Below are 24,480 nucleotides of genomic sequence, written 5' to 3' on the forward strand. Positions count from 1 at the left end.
TAAATTAATAATTAGCAACGCTATTGTAAAAAGCGTTTGTATCCAAATGCACCTATAGATAGATAGATAGGCATATTGTGATACAGATAGATAGTGATAAAAATAGACAGACTGATGGATCGATGGATGGATAGATAGATAACTTTATTGATATTAGAAGGGTTCATTAGAGCACTTGATTCAACTTTACGTGTGCAGTACTATTACAGTACGACCCATCGGAGTACTCTATGAAGTGGTCGGGTCTGGGGAGCTGACCCAGCACCACCGGCCGCGTAGCTCTAGAGAGAGAGGTTGGAGAGAGGGAGGTGCTAGAGAGGGAGGTTATGGAGGGAGGGTCTAGAGTGGGAGGTTCTAGACTGGGAGGTTCCGGAGAGTGAGCTTTATTTTCCCTTTTTCCCGTTGGCATGTTGTTCCCCCTCCTCCTCCCCCTCCTCCTCCTCAGTCTTCTCCGACTCCTCTTGGAGCTCCTCCTCCACCTATCCATCTTAAGCCAAGCACGGTTTTCCCCACCTTTTCTCAGTGTACTTTTCTCTGAGTCGATCGTTATTCAGTCATTCACAAAGTCAGTCAGTGACACAGTCAGTAACACAGTCATTCAGTGATACAGTCAGTAACACAGTCATTCAGTGACACAGTCAGTAACTCAGTCAGTCAGTAACAGTCAGTCAGTGACACAGTCAGTCAGTTATTCAGTCAGTCAGACAGAGGTTGCGTCATCTGGCTTGATGTTTCAGTTTTAGACCCTGAATAAGAAAATCGTCATCTAGATGAAATGCAAAATAATTCGAAAATGATCTCAACTTCCTCACAGTCAGCTACGGTAAACTTCTCTATGGTGTAGACTCTAGAGCTACGGTAAACCTCTGTAGACTGAGAGCTACGGACAACCTCGCTATTGTGTAGACTCCAGAGCTACGGTAGAGCTCTACTGTAGTTGTGATGACGGGATTGTTCTAACGAGGGCATTATCTCTTATCTGTTTCAGGTGTGTGGTGTGACGCCAGCAGGCTGGCCGATAGACGCGTGCTGAGGACGATGTAGAGAGCACTCCTCGGAACTACACGGCTGACAGGAACTACAGGAGCAACGGGAACCACACGACACGACCAACACCCACAGCCTGGACAGAACAACTCAACATTTGTGCTGGATAAAGCCGGGGAAAGGCAAAGGAATACAACTGAGAGAGAACGAGAGAGAGAGAGAGAGAGAGAGAGAGAGAGAGAGAGAGAGAGAGAGAGAGAGAGAGAGAGAGAGAGAGAGAGAGAGAGAGAGAGAGAGAGAGAGAGAGAGAGAGAGAGAGAGAGAGAGAGAGAGAGAGAGAGAGAGAGAGAGAGAGAGAGAGAGAGAGGGGGAGGACGTGGCATATTGGAAATCATTGACAAACATTATCCTTGTAAGCCCGCATATTGTGGGACAGAGGTGGATTAGGCTCCTCCTCCTCTACTAAAAGAAGGATCCGACCCGACCCAACCGGTCCAGACCGGACCCAGCATGTGCCATGTGATCGTGACGTGCCGCTCGATGCTGTGGACCCTGCTGAGCATCGTGGCCGCCTTCGGCGAGCTCATCGCCTTCATGAGCACCGATTGGCTTGTGGGCTTCCCGCGCACGCCCGAGGTCTTCGGCGCGCACGGGGCGGCGGCAGCGGCCACCGGCGGGGGAGGCGTACCGGCCCACGCTGGGCCTGTACGGCCGCTGCATCAAGCTGCCCCGGCTGCGGCGCGGCGTCCTGTGCGGGCCGTACGCCGTGCACTTTGGGGAGATGGCCAGCGGGTCCTGGCAGGCCACCGCCATCTTCCTGGCGGCGGGCATCCTGCTGCTGTGCGCCGTGGCGGTGGTCTCCGTCTTCACCATGTGCTTCCAGAGCGTCATGAAGAAGAGCATCTTCAACATCTGCGGCCTGCTGCAGGGCATCGCAGGTGAGGGCCACACATGGACGCACACATACGCTCACGCACACACACACATACGCACACACACACATACGCACGCACGCACACACACACATACGCATGCATACGCACACACATACTCACACACACATACGCACACACACCCCCACATACACACACACACACACACACACACACACCCACACACAAACAGCCTGTGTTGTACGCCCTCCCCGGTGAGCGGACCTCATCAGAGGCTGCTCCAGGGCTGTCTGAGGGGCTGGGCTGTCAGCAGGTCTGGATGAGGTCGGGCTCTGAGTCATTGGAGAGCCACACAGTTGTTAAGAGGGACCGTTCCACGGCTGGGCTGAGGCCAGGCAGGGATGGCAGCTGGGGAGGTCACGGCCTGCTGGGCTTATCTTGACCTTTGGTATGGGTCTCAGTGAACTCTGACCTCATGCACGGCCCTTCGGTTTAGGAGGCTGTAATCATTTATCCCCTCAAAGAAGCAGTTAACATTGATTAGTTAGTTACATTTAGTAAGGTAGTTACATTCAGTTAGGTAGTTACATTGAGTTAAGTAGTAACATTTAGTTAGGTAGTTACATTTAGTTAGGTAGTTACATTTAGTTAGGTATTTACATTTAGTTAGGTAGTTACATTAGTTAGGTAGTTACATTTAGTTAGGTAGTTACATTTAGTTCGTTTCAGGACTGCTGAATCACAGAGGGTTCACCATTGAGTAAGGTGTGTGTGTGTTTGTGTGTGTGTGTGTGTGTGTGTGTGTGTGTGTGTGTGTGTGTGTGTGTGTGTGTGTGTGTGTGTGTGTGTGTGTGTGTGTGTGTGTGTGTGTGTGTGTTTGTGTTCTGTGTGTGTGCGCTGCAGTCCGTGGTTGTGTGCAGTGAGTTTTTGGGGTCAGTGTTACTGCGGTGAAGATGGGAGGAGTCCTTCAGCAGAACATGAGATCATCTCAGGGTTCCTTTGGAGTTTCAATGCTTGGTTAACTCTGCACGTCCTCTCCCTCTAAAGCTGTTTCTTCACCAGCAAACACAGCAGGAACAGCTATGGGTTGTAAAGTCCACTAACCTGGTCTCCATCTTGTGTAAGTCAAGGATGACTGGCAAGCAGAAGACACTTTTATGAGAAGCAGCCAACAGCCCAACGCTAACGGAAAATGTTAAACCTTGTTGTTGTTTGAGTGAGCTGGGACCTTCGTTGTCAAGGAAACCTTGAACACGCTTACGGCTTGGACAAGTTTTGGATCTTACTTTTGAATATTGCTTGTGTACTGAATAAAACAGCACTTTTCATCTCCAAACGTCACCCTGATATATATATCTGCCACGATTGCATGTGGATATCATAAAAGAGGACAGGTGGATGCAGGCGTAATTAGTGCTGGGCGATTAATTGAATTTCGATCTAGATTTCAACGATCACAAAATTAACATAACCGAGTTTTCAGTTTTTTTTTAATGTTTAATAGAAAGTGCAGAACAGCTGGATACATATCTGTACATTATTTTAGATTTGAACATATTCTTTCGGACCATTTTGTGTATTTTTTTAAGGCGGAATTTCAAAGTTCTCATTTACAAAGTGTTTTTGACAGAGACATGCTCAATAAATGCATCATGTTATCAAACTCAAAAAAGAATCGTGATTTCAATTTTGACCAAAATAATCGTGATTATGATTTTTTCCATAATCTAGCAGCCCTAAGCGTAATTCAAGAACAGCACTGAACCTATCAGACAAATTCGTAAGTGGACATGATTCTCGGTCCCTAGACTGGTTGAAAGACTGAGAGATTGAGAGGAAAGTGGAGGAATGAATGAAAAAGAGGATCTTCCGAGATGGGAGGTATGTGTATGTGTGTCTGTGTGTTTGTGTCTCTGTGTGTTTTTGTGTGTGTGTGTGTGTGTGTGTGTGTGTGTGTGTGTGTGTGTGTGTGTGTGTGTGTGTGTGTGTGTGTGTGTGTGTGTGTGTGTGTGTGTGTGTGTGTGTGTGTGTGTGTGTGTGTGTGTGTGTGTGTGTGTGTGTGTGTGTGTGTGTCGCTCCTCGCCTCCCTGTCTGGACCAACAGACTGTTGACCTTTGAGTCTTGTAGGGAGCAGGAAGAGATAAGAGGCAACATGTGTTGCTGCTCTGCAACCCAACACTGTGTCAGCCGTTATCTCCAGTTGGCCTTTTGGTTTCTGTTTCACATTTTCAGCTCTTTTTTATTATTGTTTTTTTTCCTCTAAAGAATAAATCAATCTTTTGCTCAGAGACTGTTCGCTACATCTCACCCTCCCAGCATTCTGACCAACTGCTTCTAACGGCCCCCCAGATTCAACCCAACAGACTCTCCCTACCAATAACTGTTTCCGCAATCTGTGCCGACCAACCCGTCCCCACACTAACACACACACACACACACACACGCACACACACCAAACCCTCTCCAGTAATGAGAAATCTGGAGTCGGATCGCAGCTGTTTAGGAGAAGCAGACGTTGGGGGTTGACCTCCGACTGGAGGGAGATGAGATGAGGAGGCTCTCGCCAGGACTCACGTCTTCTCCCTCCACTCAGCCCTGTCCATGCCGCTCACACAGCCGGCCCTCGCAGGGCGCACTGCCACGGCACCGCGCTGACCCCACGGCGATGCGGCCGCCTTAATCCCCAGGTGGATCTGTTTAGGGGGACGAGGGACGAGAGAATCCACAGCCCTCATGCACCCCCAAAGCCGGCCAGATGTAAACACATCACTCCGGACCCTAACCCTTATATAATGAGATGGCTCCCCTGGACCGCTGTAGGCCAGGCCTAGCGGGCTCACCCCTGTCCACTCTCCCCACTCGCTCTCCCTCCCTGTCTCCCTATCTCTCTCTCTTTCTTTTTTCCTGTCGCTTACTCTCTCTCTCCTCCTTACTCTCCTAACCCCCCGTCTCTCTGTCTCTCTCTCTCTCTCTCTCTCCCCCTCTCTCTCCCCCTCTCTCACTCTATCTCTCTTTCTCTTTGGTGTGCATTTGTGTGTGCATTTGTGTGCTTGTGCGTGTGTGAGGGCGCGTACATGTAGCAGTGCGCTAAACATCTGGAACTCTCTCGATAGCCGATCCGTTCTCAGTCCCTGCGTAGAAGAGTCTGTCCACATCTGTTGGAAACAGCTCTTTGTTATTCCTGTCTGAGCGTAATTGGTCGGGCATGAGACACCAGACTGGAATCACACAGGGTCCAACTGTCTCTTGATATAAGTTGTGTGCGTGTGTTGTGTAGTGTGGGGTGGTCACATGCTTCTAGAAAGCTGCATTCAACCCGTTTAGGTTTTGCTGTGATGGTGGGAAGGTCATAGGACTGACTGACTGTGTGAATCCCTTCAATAAACCTAGAGCTGACCTCAACGTTTGATACACATCAGTGGTGGGTGTCTGCAAGATACTAGCGACACGATACACATCACGATGCAGGGGTCACAGTTAAATACATTGTGATATGGATGTGATATGATCTACGATAAATAGTGACTCTTTAGTAACATAATGGATTTGACATTTTATGTGTCAAAGACACAATGTGTAGAATTAAGTGTTATCTAGCAGACCGAACTTGGCAGAAATTAAATATTACATTGTTTGTTTTGTGTATAATCCCATTTCTTGACCTTAGAATGAGCCGTTTATATCTCCATAGGGAGAGGGTCCTCGTCCATGGTTGTTTCTACAGTAGCTCAGGACAGACAGAATCCTCGATAGAGGAAGCTTCTTCAAAGATGCTATCTTTCCTCCAAGCTCTGACCTACAGTGTTACAGACTAAATAATTAAATACCCTTCATAACTCTATAATGGAACCAGGCACCTGACATTCGTCTACCCGATGCTGTTGTAGACCATGACATCATTTTGGAAGTACCTACTGGGACCTTACTGGCCTGAACAGGCCAGCTTCTCTTACGTGGTTGGATGTGGAGGGATGAGAGGCTAAATCCTAAAAACTGCACCTTTCAATAAAAAAATATATTCTGTTTATTTACGAAGCTAAAACGAGTCCATCTGCTGTGATGTGGCTACTGAACTGGAAATGAACTAGGGCCGTGATAATCCAATGACCTCAAAATCAGTACAACATACACTGGGAAACTATCAAATTTGGAATAAAGAAATCGCTGAATTTGGTGCATCATGTGTATGTACTGTAAGTGCAGCCAATCTAAACACTGGATAGAAACCAAACACTGCAAACGATGACATCAGATTGTTGTTACTGCGGAAGAGCGAGGTCCATCTGAATAAGATGACTCATGTTCTGCTTCCCTCCTTATGTCTATATTTACAGTCCAGGTGTGCACCCTGGAGAGAGAGAGCGAGTGTGAGAGCGAGCGAGAGAGACAGAGGCAGAGACAGAGGCAGAGGCAGGGATGATGTCAACATGGAACATCCCGGGTTGTTAAATGTAAGACCAGGACATGAAATAGAGAGGAGTTGAACAGCTGTCTGGAAGAATGCTACTTCCAACAGTACATGGTCACACGTTGGACAACTGGCCAACAATATACAACCAACGCACAAAATCGACGCGTAAGAGGGCTGTCGTTACAAACAATGCCAGTTATAGTCATTCATGCATTTGCATATTCATGGTAATAAAAACATCCTCGGCTCAAAAAGAAAAGTGTACATTTGTCGTTTCATTGTAAGCTGTTTTCTTCTTCCACTATGTGTGTCTTACCCCTCCTCTCCCCCATCTGTCAGCCCTCCTCCGTCAGCTCTTTCCCGAAGCAAGGGGGGGAGGGGGGAGGTGGGGGCGGCAGGATTTCTTGGAAGAGAATGAAGACCTGCTGTGCTGGGGGCAGGGAGAGGCGGAGGTCGTGGTGGAGGTGGAGGTGGAGGTGGAGGTGGAGGTGGAGGTTGGGATGGCGCTGCTGGTGGTGGTGGGCTGCATGAGGGAGAGGGAGAGGGGGAGAGAGAGAGAGAGAGAGAGAGAGAGAGAGAGAGAGAGAGAGAGAGAGAGAGAGAGAGAGAGAGAGAGAGAGAGGGAGAGGGAGAGGGAGAGGGAGAGGGAGAGGGAGAGGGAGAGGGAGAGGGAGAGAGGGAGGGAGAGGGAGGGAGAGGGAGAGAGGGGGACCCAGGCGGGGTGAACTTACAGTAGGGGCAAGCAAAGTTGAAGGCATCCCTGTACAAACAAAGGGGAAATGGAAGGGTTGGAAATGACAGAGACAGGAGTTAGCAGAGAGAGAGAATGTTCTAGAAAAGGGTGGAGCATATTGAGGATATTGAGTTATAAAGTTAAGCGTGTAGCGAGGGATTTAGTTTAACAGACTCCTGGAAAGTCTTGTGTGTGTGTGTCTGTCTATGTGTTCATGCGTGTGTGTTGGTGTGTGTTTTTGTGTGTGTGTGTGTGTGTGCGCGTGTGTAGATATGGATATATGTGTGTGTGTGTGTGCGTGTGTGTATATAGGTGTGTGCGTGTGCATGCGTATATATATATATGTGTGTGTTTGTGTGTATATATGTGTGTGTGTGTGTGGGGTGTGGATCCACGTTGAGGCGAGCTGGGGAGAATTAGAACCATACCTCGGATCCATCAGCGAGGCCCTGCCTGGACGTCAAGGCAAACGCACCAACATGTGGAAAGAATTCATGACCTAGTTTTCATTTCCTTGTTTAATATTATCCGGAGTGAGGGGGAGGAGAGCGGAGGAGGGAGCGAGAGGAAGACAGTAGGAAGAGAAGGAGCCTGGCACTTTAGAGGTTGGTTCTGCAGCACACCAGTTGTTTTCATTTATATCGTGGCTCCTTAGACACTTTGGGGTTGAGTCGATTCACGAGTTACGCTGCCATACTCTAGCTCCTCTACACGGTGCTGTTGGTTTGATTTGAGATTATTCAGGTGTTGTTTGTTAGAAATGTAAGACATTCAACGTCTATTAGCGAATGAAATGCGCTGTGAGCATATCTGTCCTGGTGACCGCACGCTTGTCTCCGGACGAGACAACTTACCTGTTAGACATCCATGGCTCCTCTCTGGCCAATCAGGGCATCTCTTCCCTGATTGGTCGAGGAACCCATCTTGCCCGTCAATCAAATGCGCGTGAAATGCACCACTTCTGAGGAGGAGAAACGTAGAGAGGGGAGAGGGAGGAAGGGAGGGGAGCAGAAAGGGGGACAACTTTTTTTCACTTTTTTCTCTTTGCGAGTCTAGAATGTGACATACAGCAGCTTTTAAGGGGACAATTCAACTTGGGTGCAAATTGTTAGTATATGTGCATATATTCCAATTAGCATATGTGAGCATATTCCCCAATGTCCGCAGCATACCTGTTTGAGATTAGACCACACAAGAAGACGATACTGAATGAATATTGAACATATTTAAACCGATAGTCCATAATTCCTGTGTCGTCAAGACAAACGCTCTAGCGACACCCGATGCGTCTCTTATTTCCTCTATCAGATGTTGAATCACGTAAACAGTGGAGAAATTAAGTCATTGTAGATATCAACATTTGGTACTCAATCATTCAGGTGAATACATTATAATCAGGAGGGCCCAGGGAGGATACAGACCACACACACACACAGACACACACACACATACACACACACACACATGGACACACACACACACACACACACACACACACACACACACACACACACACACACACACACACACACACACAGACACACACACACACACACACACACACACACACACACACACACACACACACACACACACACACACACACACACACACAGAAACACACACAGAAACACACACATACACACACAAATACCTTGATAACATCTTATTCCTTATCAAGACGTGTCACACACATTAGCCCCGGGCGGTGCTATCGGTATTGGAAAGAAAACAGTGTTTCCAGTGGAAAATGTTTAAGGTTACGTGAACGGTTAAACAACACCAGTAATGAGGTTGAAAACACGCTACTCATCCATTCATCCATTACAGATTTAAAGGTTATTCAAGTTCAAAAGGTGTGAACGGTGTGTTGCCTTTTAGAGGAGCAGGAACAAGCAAGACAAATTGAATGTTGGAACAAGGCTTGCATGCTAGAGTGACCTTGATCTCCTCTCTCTCTATCTCTCTCTCCTTTCTCTCTTGCTCCCTCTCTCTCTCATCCTCCCCTGATTTACTATCTATAATGTCATTATCGTGATGTCTCCTTCAGAGATTGAGTTAGCTCCATGCCCTCTGGCCAGCAGTCTGATCTGGTCCTCCCGTGGGAATGAGGAGCAGCACTGGGGTCGGGGACTTTAGAGGACCTGTAGTTGATCCAGCCTGGCTGCTCTGCAAACCACCAAGAATCCCCCCCCTGAGCTGTGTATGTGTCAAATGAAACGGGAGACGTATCAGAGAAAGGCATGAGGAGCAGCAGGAAATATTGTGGCCTTCTTTTGAAAATGTATTTGAACATGGCTTTAAACAGGAATGAATAATGTTAATGGCAAGGCACCCACCGCCATGACATAAAGATTTTATTGGTCTATTGCCAATAAAAAAAAGAATGAATATACCAATGAAATACCAATACCAATGAAATACATCAAATCCACCAAATCCATTACATACAGAAACTATCATATCAATACAAATAATTAAAAAATAAACTACAATATTAGAATATAAATATAATTTACACAATTGAGTAACAGCAGCCTTTATTGTACTACTACTGAGTGTTGTGGAGGTCCGGGGAACACAGCGATGAATGGACTGCTTCCCAGGAAGTGGCCCTCTTCATCTCGACAGAAACAGGAAGCAGTCCAGTCAAGTCAGAGAGGGGAAGGCCTCAGGTTTCCCCTCTCCCCATCTTCCTGTTGTTTCCATGCCTTCTTCTTTCCCCGCCTCGGGAATTACGGAATTGTTTGCATAAGGGTTTGTTATGATAACAATACGTGGAAATGTTTTGACATCCGGAAATTTAGTTGTTATTTTAATGAGATAATCGGTTTTTCTCTACTCCACGCAATGATGCCTCATGCAGGGGTCTTTTTGTATTCAGTATTATATATATATATATATATATATATATATATATATATGTATATATGATGCCCACAAACCAATACATTAGATCTCACATTGAGTCATGAGCATGATGTTACCCATGGACCCAGTCAAGTGTTTCTTAAAGAAACCTTCTGAGTCGAGCAGCACTCTGCATCTATCTGTACCTGAAGATGTTTGCACATGCATTGTACACACCTTCCTGCACAGGACATGGAGGTTGTACGGTTGGTTTTAGGAGAGGGGGAAGGGCTGTATGTCACGGTCGAACGTGCTGTCACGACTACGTTTCCCAATCACGGTTGATCTATGAATCCTCCTCAACACTCCTGCTCTTGTCTTCCTCAGGTCTGTTCCTGATCCTGGGGCTGATGCTGTTCCCCGCGGGCTGGGGCTCGGACAAGGTGCAGCTGTACTGCGGCCACGACGCCGGGCCGTACCGCGCCGGCCTGTGCTCCATGGGCTGGGCCTTCTACACCGCCATGGGCGGCACCGTGCTCACCTTCCTGTGCGCCGTATTCTCCGCACAGGCCGAGATCGCAACCTCCAGCGACAAGGTGCAGGAGGAGATCGAGGAGGGGAAGAGCCTCATCTGCCTCCTCTAGGAGTGTCCTCCCCTCTGAAGAGGAGAGGCAGAGGCGGAGAAGGGCCTCTGAACACTGGCCCGGGCCGCAGGAAGCAGGCCCTGCTGTTTGTTTACCACTAAAGACTGAAGAGTGTATTCATGTGCTGAGTGTTGACGCTTGGGAGATGCCAAGTTTTCTTGAGTGTGTTGTCTGCGTCTTTTGTGTTTTTCTATTGTGCGTGTGTGTCTGTGTTTGTGTGTGTGTGTACTTTCTCCTCTTTTCTTTGTTTACCACTAGAGGAGATGAGGTCTCGTTTTCTTTCCATATCATAGTTGTTCATGTGGGTGTCCACAAGAGCTGTGTTTTGTAAATATGTGTCTGTGTCTGTGTGTGTGTATGTGTGTGTGTGTTCGTTTGTGTGTGCGAGCGTGCGTGTGTGTGCATGTGTAGACTGTACAGAGGATGAGAGAATGATGGTCAGGTTCATCCAGAGCACTGGGATGATAATTATGATGATGATGAAGATGATATCATACCTTGCGTTGGGTTGTGTGTTCCGGTTCCTCCGACCAGGACCACAAGGTTCTGCTGCGTTCCACCAGAGCGCCACAGAGGGCAGGGTGACAACTCAACAAGGGAACCACTACTCAGTTGAATATAAATAAAACAACGTTAAATAAGGCCTTTAGAAAGCAAGTGGACCGAGTTCCAAGCCTTAGAAGAATGTAACGTTGTGCTTGAATGACTTTTGTATTTGTTAGACCCTTGAAATGTATTGATGGTATGGACTCGCCAGTGAAGCATCTGGGGGGCTTCATTAGAGAGAGGTCTGTGTTATTAATGTAGATATGGATTTTCTTTATGTGTGAAACTTCTGCTTTACATTTTCGTTTTAACTGAAAACTGAAACGTCTCTCTGGTTCCGTTCCGCTCCTCGTATGAATAATATAGTGCTCTCTGTGCGTGAAGACACAGGTTACGCTCACACAAATGAAGTATTAAGGAGATTCAATAGATGAATAAATGATGGGGTATAAGGATTAGTTCCTCTCTACGTGTTTCTAGAAGGGACCTTGTTCTGGGGAATCTAGCCATGGATGATTAATCTTGGATAGATAACAACCTATCTATCCTAATGTGTTTCTGCCAAATCAATAAAGATACTTTTAAATGAACTGTATGAATCCGGCTACTTTTTTTTTTCACAATCGAGTATAATGTTTTCTTTTTCAGTAAAACATTTAATCCATAGTGTTTTTGCTCGGATATCCCTCTGTTCGTGTGAGATAATTTGTTAATTGGTTGTGTGTAGTTAGGTGGATTGCCGTGGATTAGTCAACTGGCATATAAAGCCCAGTGAGAAAATACCAGAGGTATTGCTGAGCGTCCAGGTCACCACTCCTCGGTCTAGTTTATGCCTGTGTAACTTTGTAATTCGTAAAAGTGGTATATTTTCAATTGACTTTACTTTTGCTTAAATGTATTTCAACACTTAGGATAGTGAATTATTTAAGAACTGTTTGCATCGGAATAATTTTCATCTGAAAGCAGTGACATATAATCTGTACAAATTAGGCTACATCTTCCCATACTGAGCTCTGCTGCCCTCTGCTGGTGTTTAGTTGCCTGTTCGCCATCTAAGTGAAGAGTCGCGAGTCCCGCTCCCCCAAAATAGTGTCATTAGGCATGTTGTCAGTTCCCCCCAAACGGAATTGTACACAATAAATTAGACAAATACATCAAACATGAGTAATTTTATTAAACGTTATTACAATAAATATACAAAACTACCTATTCAACATACTATCAGAGTAGCCTACACCATGGTCGATCTTTACCGCACACAGGTATTTAGCGGAAAAGCTCATAATCGTATGATTCTCATCACTCCATGATTGACTCAATTATTATTTATTTTTCTAATTCAGTTAGAAACACTCTTAATCGTTGGTTCACTATTAACCAACATCCCTCCATGATTGACTCATTCAGTTTTCAGTGTTTCTACCATAAACGGTGTCGAATCGATAATTAAGGATCTTCTGCCATTTTTCATATGCAACAGATGTATCAACGTGATAGTTGATATTTATTAGATGCCATTGATTATACAAACGGTAGGAAAAATATTAAGTAGCTTGGTGCACCATTTTTCTCTCACACACACACACACACACACACACACACACACACACACACACACACACACACACACACACACACACACACACACACACACACACACACACACACACACACACCTAGATAGGACAGAGACCTGTGTTTAACATTCTCACAGTAAGATACACTACTCCGATTTAAACATAGCAAACTATCGGATTTATTTACATCTAAAATCACTCTCAACTCCATTCTCCCCCGCTGCTATGCATCCCAAAAGATAACGCTACACGGTCTAAACGGAGATACAGTAGCGCGGAAAGTTTTACATAACTGCTCTTCAAGTTCACTGCAACAAAATAACGATGTGATCGCAGTCCTGGACAGTCGGTCCACACAAGACCGGTAGATTACGCCCACGGTCGGAAGCTCTACGTTGCTTACCCGAAGGGTCCAAGTATGTACGCGTGTATCTGAATGTATTTTCTAGCCTCAGTGTGGAGGTGCAGACAGAGCAGGCCTGCACCCTGAGGGGACTCTGAGGTAAATCTCCCATGTTCTCAGAAAGGCTGGAGACGGGTTGTGCCGTTTTCAAACCGCGGGACAATAATTTGGATCCGTGGCGCAGCAGAAGGGGCCTGAATTTGACCAGAACCAAGGTGGCCGCGGGTCAAGGAGCAGACCGGCGGATAAACATGGTGATTCATTTGTATGAGGAAACGTGTCACCTAAAGCTCCACTCAGAACGCCAATGTGATTATTTATTTAAAGACAAGTTTGCAATGACGGCAGAAATGCAAACAAAAAATACAAGTTAAAGTGCAACTTTGTATTAGCGACAGACCCGCGCAACGTCAAAGGCATTGAGTCCAAGCAGAGGAACCTCCAATGAGACCCAAACTAACCCAGCAGATCATGGTAAGTAGAATACAAAAGGCAAAGACCATGCGTCGTGGAATGCACAGCATTCATCGTTTACAGCTCTCAATCGCTCCACTAGGGGGCAGCAGAGTGAGGCCCCCGATGCACTCCAAACCATCCACTCCTCCCAACTGTAGTGCAGAAATAAATAACAGAAACAGGCAGTTCTGGGATGTAAGATAACCCACAGAGACAAGAGAGTTTGTGTCTGAAAACAATGACCAGAATTAATACAATGAAAACTTGATTGGGCAATAATGAATAGGCCACACACACACACACACACACACACACACACACACACACACACACACACACACACACACACACACACACACACACACACACACACACACACACACACACACACACACACACACACACACACACACTTTTGTGCTGGTTAAGGGCTGGCCGGATGCCAGGGACGGTGTGGGTGGATGGGTGTGTGTGAGTGGGGTGGTGGGTGTGTGGGGGGGTCGGGTCCTACAGAGAAGGGGTGAGGCGGGGTACTGCCAGGGTGCTTTTTTTTTCCATTGATGCGGGCATTCATTCTATTAGTAATATTCACTCATTCAAAGAGAAAAAACATTATAATAATAATCACTGTGATTGGACGAGAGAAGGCTGTGGGGGAGAGAGGGGGGATAGAAGGTTAACCTGGGCGAGGGAAGGGGGGGGATCTGAAGTGTCGGTAAGGATGGCAAGGTGGGTCTGGCTCAGATCTGCTCTTTGAAGCTCTCCTGGGCCGCCCGGGCCGCGGCCGTCTGCACCGTCTTGTTGGACATGACCCCACTGGCGAACTCCTGCTGGGCCTTCTCAAAGCTGGCCCCCGTGGTCCGGTACATCCCATGCACCTTGGGGGGAGGGGGAGACAGGGAACAGGTTGTCAAGACACCATGTGGGTCATTTACCTTTTGTCTAATGGCAGATAACTTCATCCAAAGGACAGTGGATGTCGATTCAGATCCACGTCATGTAGAAGCAGGATGTGGGGTTAGGGGGCCGACTGGGTGGGCTGCAGACATTGGGCAGTAGAACCTAGCCCCTTTGGGTGGTAGAACCCGGCCCCTTTGGGCGGTAGAACCCGGAACCTTTGGGCGATAGAACCCGGGACCTTTGGACGGTAGAACCCGGAACCTTTGGCCGATGGAACCCGGGACCTTTGGACGGTAGAACCCGGAACCTTTGGCCGATGGAACCCGGGACCTTTGGGCGGTAAAACCCGGGACCTTTGGGCGGTAGAACCCGGGACCTTTGGGCGGTAGAACCCGGGGCCTTTGGGCGGTAGAACCCGGGACCTTTGGGCGGTAGAACCCGGGGCCTTTGGGCGATAGAACCCGGGGCCTTTGGGCGGTAGAACCCGGGACCTTTGGGCGGTAGAACCCGGGGCCTTTGGGCGATAGAACCCGGGGCCTTTGGGCGATAGAACCCGGGGCCTTTGGGCGGTAGAACCCGGGACCTTTGGGCGGTAGAACCCGGGACCTTTGGGCGGTAGAACCCAGGACCTTTAGGCTCGGGATCCAACCCCGTAGCCGCGTACTCCACCAGTGCTTCTGGGAAGAAAGTACCTGAAGTAGACGTACACGAGCAAGAGTTTCCTACCTTTTTGAACATGATGAGGGACATGACCGCCAGCGCTGTGAACAGCCCGGCGATGAGGATCATGATGATGCCCACGGCGATGCTCGTGTTCAGGCACGTCAGGGCAGAGATCCAGCCGCTGAGGGAAGACCGTATGAAAGGACCAGTCAACGCCTCAAAACAAGGCTTGAACAACTGCACTTAACACGCCTGATAACATCACAGTGATGAGCACTGAGGCCCTGCCAAGACAAGAACATCAACTACGCTAGGTAGACTGAGCTATGCCAAGTACGGTACGTATTTTTTTTTTTACTTTGCCTTATTTTTTTAATTTCTTTATTTTATTATATTATTAATTTTTATTGTATGACAACGTTTCTATGTGAAGCACTTTGAGTCTGCCTCGTGTATGAAAAGTGATCTATAAATATAGTTGCCTTGCCTTGGCTTGGCTTACAGTCAAATACCATCATCGGGCCTTACAACTGTACCTAGCTACTCGTGCTTACTAATGTGCTTGATTAGCCAGAGGACAGCAATACCTACCTTGAAAATAGCATTTAAGCTAAGCTAAGCTAAGCTAAGCTAAGGTATTTAATAAGAAGAAATAAGAAACATAGCAGAACAATCAAGGGTCGGCTGTGTCCTTTCAAAATGGCTGACAACGTGCCTGCCACCTGTCATCTCACCTAGCACCCCACCCTGTGAGGCCGATCGCCTGGACAACGTACACTCCCACTTGGCAGACATACACGAAGAAGAAGATGAAAAACCTAAAGGAGCTGTCACTCCTGCAGAAGTACAACACAGAAGCACAGAGCGAAATGTTTACTAATACAGTATGACTTATTACTTTTGGACATTTTATTGAAATATACACAGTTTATATATATTTTTTACATATCTTGAGCCTAATAGTCAGAGGTTTGAGTTTGCTTGGAAAGTTGAAGTGAGAGAGTGAGTGAGTGAGTGAGTGTACCTGAACGCGCCATAAAGTGGTCTGTACCAACAGACAAATGAGCAGGGGGTGAACAAGAGGAGCCAGAGGATGGCCAATCCAAAGTCTCCCCCTCGGGACGAGTCCACAATGAACCAGGCCATGCAGCCAATCAGGTTGGCGAACAGCGTCCCACTGTGGACTGGAGGGGAACAGCAGGTGAGTGCTTCAGAACATGACTGATCCGGTCCAGGAAATCACAGAAACCGAATGTAGAACTATTGGGGTACAGCTTAACATCACGGAGTGAGGAAACACACGTGCAAGGGTGTACACAACAATATTAAGATTCTTGCTGCTCCATTTCTCACACACACACACACACACACACACACACACACACACACACACACACACACACACACACACACACACACACACACACACACACACACACACACACACACACACACACACACACACACACACACACACACGACTGGTTAGCAGGACCTGCAAGGCAGTGTTGGAAAAGCGGTGCGGGTGGTGGTAGTCATGTGTCTTACAAACCCAGGGGTTAGGGTTAGGTTAAGGTTAGGGTTGGGGTACCACCGGGCGGGGGTAGTCATGAGTCTAACAGCCCCAGGGGTTAGGGTTAGGTTAAGGTTAGGGCTGAGGTACCACCGGGTGGTGGCAGTCATGCGTCTTACAGCCCCAGAGGTTTGTGCTGCTGGCCTACATTTCACACAACTCTGGGGAATGTGACGGAAATCCTCTGGTTACACACAGCAGGACGCAGACGCACAATGTGACACGTGACGCTAAAGTGGGGTTATATGTGAGTGGAGGCGTAGCTGGTTCGAAGCGGCATGACGTGGAGGGGATCCCCACATTCAGTCACAGAAGACCCCCGATAACAGAGGGAGAGAGAGGAAGGAGAACAGGGACACTAGGGACGTCTGTGCCAGGGAGGGCTGGTTGTAAGGCCAGCTACCAGCCAATCATGTGACACAGCCACACAATTGAGAGCACATGACCTGGTCATGTGCTCAGTCATCATGAGCTTACTGAATTCATTTAGCCTCTCTTTTTTTCTCTTTCAGTCAGTAGCAAAAAAAGGAGATATCTATTATTTTACTTCCCTTCCTTGGTTTCATGCTCGCACACATAGATATTTTCTTAAAGGAACAAAGCCTTCGTTGCTTTCTTTTAATTTGAGCCATGGGATAACGGGGGAGAATGAGAACGCTTGCAATAGAGTTTACGTTGAAAAGTAAACGCCTATGAGTAAACTCCACAAAACCTTACTGAGGTTACCTTACAGACTGACCAGATCGTTTTAAAAAAGGATGTCACTAACAATAACGAACCATAAACAAAACTACAAAAAATAAAGGGTTAATGTTGAGTCCTGTTTAGTGACCCAGACCTGGTAACCGGTTTGCCTCTGGAGGAACTTCAAACAGGGCTTTTGGTTTCGGGTTTACATCTTATTTTATGACTAACGTCACCTGTATTTAACTTCTATAATTAAAAGGTACAATATGGAACTTGGCCATTGGGTGCTTAGGGGGGAGACTGCCCCCATATATATTTGTATTATATAATATATTTTGGGGTTTTCTCCAAATGTGAGATGTAGCTATTCCCAACTTATTCATAAATGATCTGTGAGATGAGGAAGAGAGTGGGGGAAGGGCCATCTGCGGACAGTGCACCAGTTGGCAGTTGGGCTGCACTTGTTGACATTATCAGCCGGTCTGACCTGACTAGCCTACTAAAAGAACGATCACGTCACATGTTATTTCCCCTGAAGAAGGTATTTTTTGATGTGGGGCCAGAAAAAACGTCAGTGTGTGTGACCTGCTCATGGATACGTTTGCAATCGATTCCTTTTCTGCAAATTATAAACAAGCTCGTCCGGCAATTGTGGTGCCCATCTTGAAAGCGTTCGCCCACTTTCAAAGAGATTTGCACGTGTCATAGCCGGACTCTGCTCATGCATTTTTTTCAGGGCGAGACTTTTGATTCTGGATCGAATCTAGTACACTCTCAGTTCATCCAGTTCATTTGTTTGCTTCTACGGCTGCATTATGCTGGGCTTGTGTGCCAACTTCTTTTATATCTGGCAACCCAGGGTACTCAGAGAATAGTGAATCATAAACACAGGCCAAAACAGAAAAAACAACGTTCCGACCCAGAATGTTGGACACAACGTTTCCCACGAGAAAATACCGGCTGCAGATTTGTCGTCGGAAAGGCTGGTATTTCAATTTGAGTTTTCTTAAATCTCTGATCATGGTCATTAAATGATTAAGCAAACTACATGTATAAGATATACTGTACCTCCTTTCATTTTCTTTTCATTTTGTTACGGCATTTTCCGTCAGAGGAAGAAGCCATACAACTTTTCAACCGTCACTTCCATGAAATATGTTTGGTATTAGGTTTGGTTTTAGCTCAAGTGGAGTCTCCCAAAGGGATGTGTGCGGTGTTGGGTCATTCACACACATAGCAGTATGGGGAATGAGAGGATCACTCACACATCCACAGGTAGTAGATGATCTTGACGGTCTTCTGGAAGTCCACTGGGATGTCCACGGTGATGTCATGGTAGAAGCATGGCCCTACTGGGAATTTCTCTGGAAGTGGAGGCCAGTTGTTTTTCCGGCCTACCAGGACATAAACAACAGTAATAATTAATATTCATAATCCTAGTCCGTCATCAGCCTGAGTAAACAACGATTGATTGAAGAGTTGGTGCAAAGCGTCGGGGTCTGTGACTGGTGTAGTGAAGAACTCTAGAGAAAGTAAGGAGCAGGACCCATAGGACAACGCCATGACGTCATATGGGTGCTCAGCATGGGTGCTAGAGGCTATGCAGAATTCAAGAGGTGGTATTAAAAAGTAATAACAATAGGACAGCCTTTGACTTAACCTCCCGGGTTGCCTAGGAACCAACACCGGGAGTCACCGGGAGTCAACCATGCACATGGTCGGGTGATAAAAGCTCATGATTGGTCCTGTGCCACTCATTTTGCCATGTTTCAAGCGTAAGTTCCCTTCCCTAAGCTATGGAAAACTTTCCTTAAAACTATTTTTAATGAGTCATTCCAGCCGATCGACCACTTGCACCGTTGACTTTCCTTCTAGTCCACCTGGATGACAGGAAGCAGCCCCAAACATTGGACTGAACCAGAGCCCCCTCTGTGATCCCCCTCTCTTGGATGGATGGAAGGCCAACCCCCCCCCGCCCCTTGCCCACCTCCTGAGGCGCTCAGCGACTGCATCTCTCTCTCCCTGCGGTCCAGCTCCGCAGCCTTCCTCTCCAGATCCTCCTGTCTCCTCAGGAGCTCCTCGGCTATGCGTGCCTGCTCCTGCACACGACGCACAACACAAACCAAGACCTTCAGCATCTAAATCAAGTTCTCAGTTCTACTCCAGCTAACCCATTCTAGGCATGGACCACCCAGTGCACTCTCTCCATCAGGAACGAGTTGCTGTTGAGTGTGAAGATAGCAGGTGTGGCGAGACGGTGGACGGAGGGAGACCAGACCTGGGTGGGGGGCTGTGCGTAGGACAGGGTGTCCTCGGTGGGGTTCATGATGGCGGGCTGGGCATGGATGGCGGCTCCCACTGCTTTGGGTGCCATGGCCGCCAGAGAAGCCTATGGGAAGGGGAAAGGAGGGCATGGTTAGCTACTTGCCGTAATATAGATATAAGGTTTAGGTCATTAGATCATTGGTTTAATTCTGCATCAGCATTATGAGTTTCGCTGGGTTTCATTGATTTCAATAGTCTTCCCAGTTAAAACACTTTCTATGGTTTCAAACTTGGCCACTCGATGAATTTGTCATGTACTTTATTTTCATTGATATCTGCAATACTACAACGTTTGCATCAGTAATTATAATAAAAGACCTGAGATTATGTATGAATCCATCACATGTCAGGCCATGTAGTGCACCATCATGTATAGGGAAATAGGTGAAGACATAATCAAGCAGATGAGTAAATGCTCTGAAGAACATTCTGTTGCGTGTTACTTACTGGTTTGCCATCTGTGAAAGGATTGTACTCTTCGAGAGCGGAGGGAACATTCTGAGTTACGCGAGTCACCGACGGATCCTTTGAAGTACGAACAAGGAGAGACAGAGCTCTGTTAAATACAAATCACACAGAATCTTTTTCGTATGATCACTTATGCTTTTCTGGTGACAACAGCCTGGATACCAAGTGGGGCTGAACAGAGAACGGCTCGGCTATTAGTCCTCCCATTGTGAAGACATAAGCACTCATTACTCTAAAAACATCCAGCGGATAATTCTATACTGCCAAACATGGCTTCACTCTGATCATTTTCACAGCAAGCCTGTCTATAAATAGCTATGGGTTGTAACAGAAATGGAAGGAACATCTCTAGACGCAGAACTGAGATAGAAATAAAAAAGATTAATATAAAGAAGGACATTGACGTCTGATGGATCGTTAAAATATGTATAAAATATTTACATCATATTTTACAGAGAAGTGATGACAAAAAACTAGCTAAAGCTCAATAACTAAAAGCCCGAGCGGCTGATGAATAACCAGGCACAGTGGTTATTTGTCCACGCCTAAATTTAATGTTTACTCATGGAGCACATTCCAGTGAATTACAGTGCACTTACACATTTTTCCTCCTATCCAGGCAACGTAACATTTTGCTTTTGGTGTAGACCGACACTAGCAGCAATTGAGATAAAGAGGAAGCTTACCATTAGCAGTAATTCATACAGCCCTTCAATGAGTATCCTAGTCAAGATCAGTAGTCTCTATCCACAAGCAGTTTAACAGTCTCCAGACAAGCACTTGCTATGTCTTCCTGACTCTTAAAGTTATAGGGACATCTCTCCTTGCAACACACACACACACACACACACACACACACACACACACACACACACACACACACACACACACACACACACACACACACACACACACACACACACACACACACACACACACACACACACACACACACACACGACTTTTGCCAGGCCAGAGTGTTAAATATTTAGTGTGTTGTTATTCATTGTTAATGAGGTCTTTCCAGTAGCCCCACGAATGTACACTTTGACTGCTGCGTTTCATTCCTCAAATGCCTTGACAGTCAAATGATCATTTAAGAAGGTCAATAATAATAGTTCAAACTTAAAACCAAATTACATTTACCCATTGATTGAAGAGTTAGAGTCTCTTAAAAAAATATTTGCCTACTATACAGCAAATACTATGAAACAGACTGTACACGATTAGATGCATGATTAGTCTAAACACAAATAACTCAGTTGCCAAGTGGATCATAATACCACCTGTTAGTGATGGAGCAACATATGATTTAATTAACTATTGAACATGGCTCGGGGTAACGGCTCCATTGGTTTTGGGGCTAAAGCAGAAGCCAACAAACTAAAGAGAGGTGCAAGAACACTAGACGACTAACCACATGTCACTAATAACCATCCACTATTTAACTGTCAATTTGCCCTTGATATCAATGGCCTGTGTATTCATATTAATACATGGTGTATGTACTGTACCACATTACATAACAACCAAGACCCAGCAGTGCCGTTTTGTGCTTAAACTGCTCAATAACTTCCTAGACCTCCTACATCTCTGCATGCTTATTGTGAGCGGACTTGGCTTACAAATGATCCGTCACTCTTGTCGTGACATTTGTTATCCATTTTGACTTGTAAACCCAACCAACTCTATATTTTATTCTGCCAACAAGTAGTTACACTAACCTAAAAAATAAAATAAAAATGTGTAAGGTTGGGTGTAACATGAGCACTGTTATTCTGTGTAAGGCCAGTCCGCTTACAATAAGCATGCAGAGATCTACTTGGAGGTCTAGGAAAGTTATTGAGCAGTTTAAGCACAAAACGGCACTGCTGGCCTCACATAAAAGAGAAGAACCCATCCAAACCAAAAATACATAATTTCGTCGTTTAACAATGCATTTAGATATACATCATGTTATGATAACATGAGATACATAGGATGCATAATATGTATACTGATAGACATAATGTTAGGTAGTGGAGTGGAGTGGTACTACCAATCATGTCGGGTTAATTATATTCTGACTCTAACTGACTCTCTGTCTGGATCAGATGTTTTAACTTTTTGCCTCGTATTGACAAAGTAAACTTACAGCACATCTAATACATTCGGCTAGCCCTTTAATATACATCCACTAGGGAAATAACTGCACATAGTTGCACTTACAAAAAAAGCAATGGCAGAGAAATGTCGTCAACGACTATCATATCACAAATGGTACAACCGAAGCCAGAATCTAATCTGATCTGAATGTGAGCGGAGAGGAACGATAGTCCAACTCTACATAGCAGACAGGCAGACAGGCAGACAGGCAGACAGGCAGACAGGCAGACAGGCAGACAGGCAGACAGGCAGACAGGCAGACAGGCAGACCCACGACATTCAGACAGGCAGACAGTCACACTACACAGCAGCGCAGCTGACATGAGAGTATGCATGGGTCATATCAACAGGAACAGGCTAGGCTAGCACACAGCTCTCTACCTGGAACGGGTTGCTGACCTCCGGGTCGGCGAACGGGTTACTGTCGAAGTCTGACATGGTAACGGCGCGTTAATCGGGCTGTTCCGCCTGCCTATCCGCAAAAGGAAACAAAAAAGGCGATTTGAAGGTTTGTTTAAGAGCAATGTCAGTACGGCTCATCTCCTCTGACGTGGACGCGCTCTCCTCTGACGTGGACGCGCCGCCGCCGTCGGAAGTGAATCGGCGGGCGACGATAGGTTACCGAGACGACCCGTGAAACATAACGACGATATAATAACATGTTATTATAATTAAACCATACAATAACAGTGTTTTTTGTAACGTAACTATATACCAAATGATACACCGATACACATCACGTGTATCAGCGTGTACAACGCCTTTAGTTAAATTCAAGAGACAGATAGTGTATCCTTTTTTTTAATGAAAATAAAGATCAAAACCCCGTCAACGACTACTAATGACGTATACTTCATGGTATGATAACATGAGATATATTGGATGCATTACACACACGGATAGACCTAATGCCAGGTAGTGGAGAGTGGTGGTAGCCTACCACTGGTAGGCTACTACCAATCCGGTTGCATTCCTTCTTGACCTAAACTCTGTGTCTAGCAAAAATAGACAAAGTAAATGAATAACACATCTAATACTTTCAGCGAGCCCCTTGAATATGCATTAGGGACATAACCGCATACATAGCCTACAAATGTGCAATATATCTAAACAGTAGGTCAAACAACCAGGACAAGATTTCGATACATTTAAACAATACAATACAATGGGACGATTAAGAAAGCTATTTAAAACACGAGCAATTAAATGGGATTTCAATCATCCCCTTGAATGTCTCAATTGAGACCAATCAATGATTTGAAATGTTGTGATGTAAACCCTTTATGGGGAAAACATTTTCGCGACGTCGGAAAGTTCTTATGTTTCTACTTCCGTTCGGCTACTCTGGCCAAATGTTGATAACAGAGTTGCCCTATGCTTCTCATAGATACAAGCAAAAGGATAGTAGGTGATAGGCTACCAGGAAATAAATGCGTTCGGACTTGAAACTGATCCTACTAAGTTCTGTTTAGTTCTGACCTGGTTTCTTATCGGATAAAAAACCCCTGCTGTGAATAACTTTTAGATTCCCAACGCAGCGATGATGAACGGTCTCTTTTGGGAACACGCGAGAGTGAGCGTCTTCACTGGCAGTGGCGAGCCGTCTCGTTCACCAGGGGAGTGAACGCGCCTGCTCCCTGAACACCTGATAGGCTTCTGACGGCAGTAGCCATGGCAACAGTCCGGTCAGGTGCCACGTTTACAGATCTACGCGTTGTAGATCCTCGATTCCCAACCCCGGTCCCCGAACCCGTTAGAACCGGGCCTTGAAATATTTACCGAAAAGACTCAAATGATATATATATATATATATATATATATATATATATATATATATATATATATATATATATATTGAGCCTTTTCTGGAAAAGGGAAACATTTTGTGAATTGTTTTGAAAGTTGAAACATTTGTATATTAAATTCATACAACTGTCTTTGTTGCCACCTAGTTCGTTATATGCAACACTGTAAATTAAGCACCGTGTCTTTGCACTACTTTTTTGTTGGTGACTTTTCCTACGTTTCTCTTATAAATTGTATTATTGCATATCTTTGCATGGTTGAAGGTAGCCTGAGGCAACCGGTCCTCCAAATGTTTTTATGAATAGACCTATGCCGTTCCTTGGAACAAAAAAGGGTTGGGAGGGAACCATGAGGGAACCCCTGTTGTAGAGCCGCGGTCCCGTGGTTAGAAGGAAACGCGCTCTACGTGCACC

The 24,480-nt window shown here is 46.0% G+C and overlaps 2 protein-coding genes and 1 long non-coding RNA gene across 4 annotated transcripts; 1 reads left to right on the plus strand and 2 right to left on the minus strand.

The window, feature by feature from the left end:
* The first annotated feature begins 993 nt into the window (after positions 1-993).
* Positions 994-11,654, plus strand: LOC132456237 (LHFPL tetraspan subfamily member 2a protein-like). The gene is given in 3 exon segments (XM_060050564.1): positions 994-1,670; positions 1,672-1,925; positions 10,262-11,654. Coding segments are annotated over 3 exon segments (684 nt in total). The 5' UTR covers positions 994-1,497; the 3' UTR covers positions 10,519-11,654.
* A 564-nt stretch (positions 11,655-12,218) lies between these two features.
* Positions 12,219-22,855, minus strand: LOC132456236 (secretory carrier-associated membrane protein 1-like). 2 transcript variants are annotated; one of them, XM_060050562.1, is made up of 9 exons: positions 22,643-22,855; positions 20,096-20,173; positions 19,602-19,712; positions 19,311-19,422; positions 18,589-18,717; positions 16,088-16,247; positions 15,798-15,899; positions 15,127-15,244; positions 12,219-14,378 (listed from the first exon to the last, which is right to left on the minus strand). In XM_060050562.1, the coding sequence occupies exons 1-9, from the start codon at positions 22,697-22,699 to the stop codon at positions 14,241-14,243; spliced, it is 1,005 nt and encodes a 334-aa protein (XP_059906545.1). In that variant the 5' UTR covers positions 22,700-22,855; the 3' UTR covers positions 12,219-14,240. The 2 variants fall into 2 exon arrangements, with proteins under 2 accessions (XP_059906545.1, XP_059906546.1); XM_060050563.1 differs by lacking the exon at positions 22,643-22,855 and adding an exon at positions 20,803-21,848.
* Positions 14,385-15,120, minus strand: LOC132456238 (uncharacterized). The gene is made up of 3 exons (XR_009525401.1): positions 14,708-15,120; positions 14,616-14,638; positions 14,385-14,569 (listed from the first exon to the last, which is right to left on the minus strand). It is a non-coding gene; the product is annotated as an uncharacterized LOC132456238 (long non-coding RNA).
* Positions 22,856-24,480: the final 1,625 nt, after the last annotated feature.

The sequence above is a fragment of the Gadus macrocephalus genome, chromosome 4 (genome assembly GCF_031168955.1).
Source record: "Gadus macrocephalus chromosome 4, ASM3116895v1".
Taxonomy (NCBI): Eukaryota; Metazoa; Chordata; class Actinopteri; order Gadiformes; family Gadidae; genus Gadus; species Gadus macrocephalus.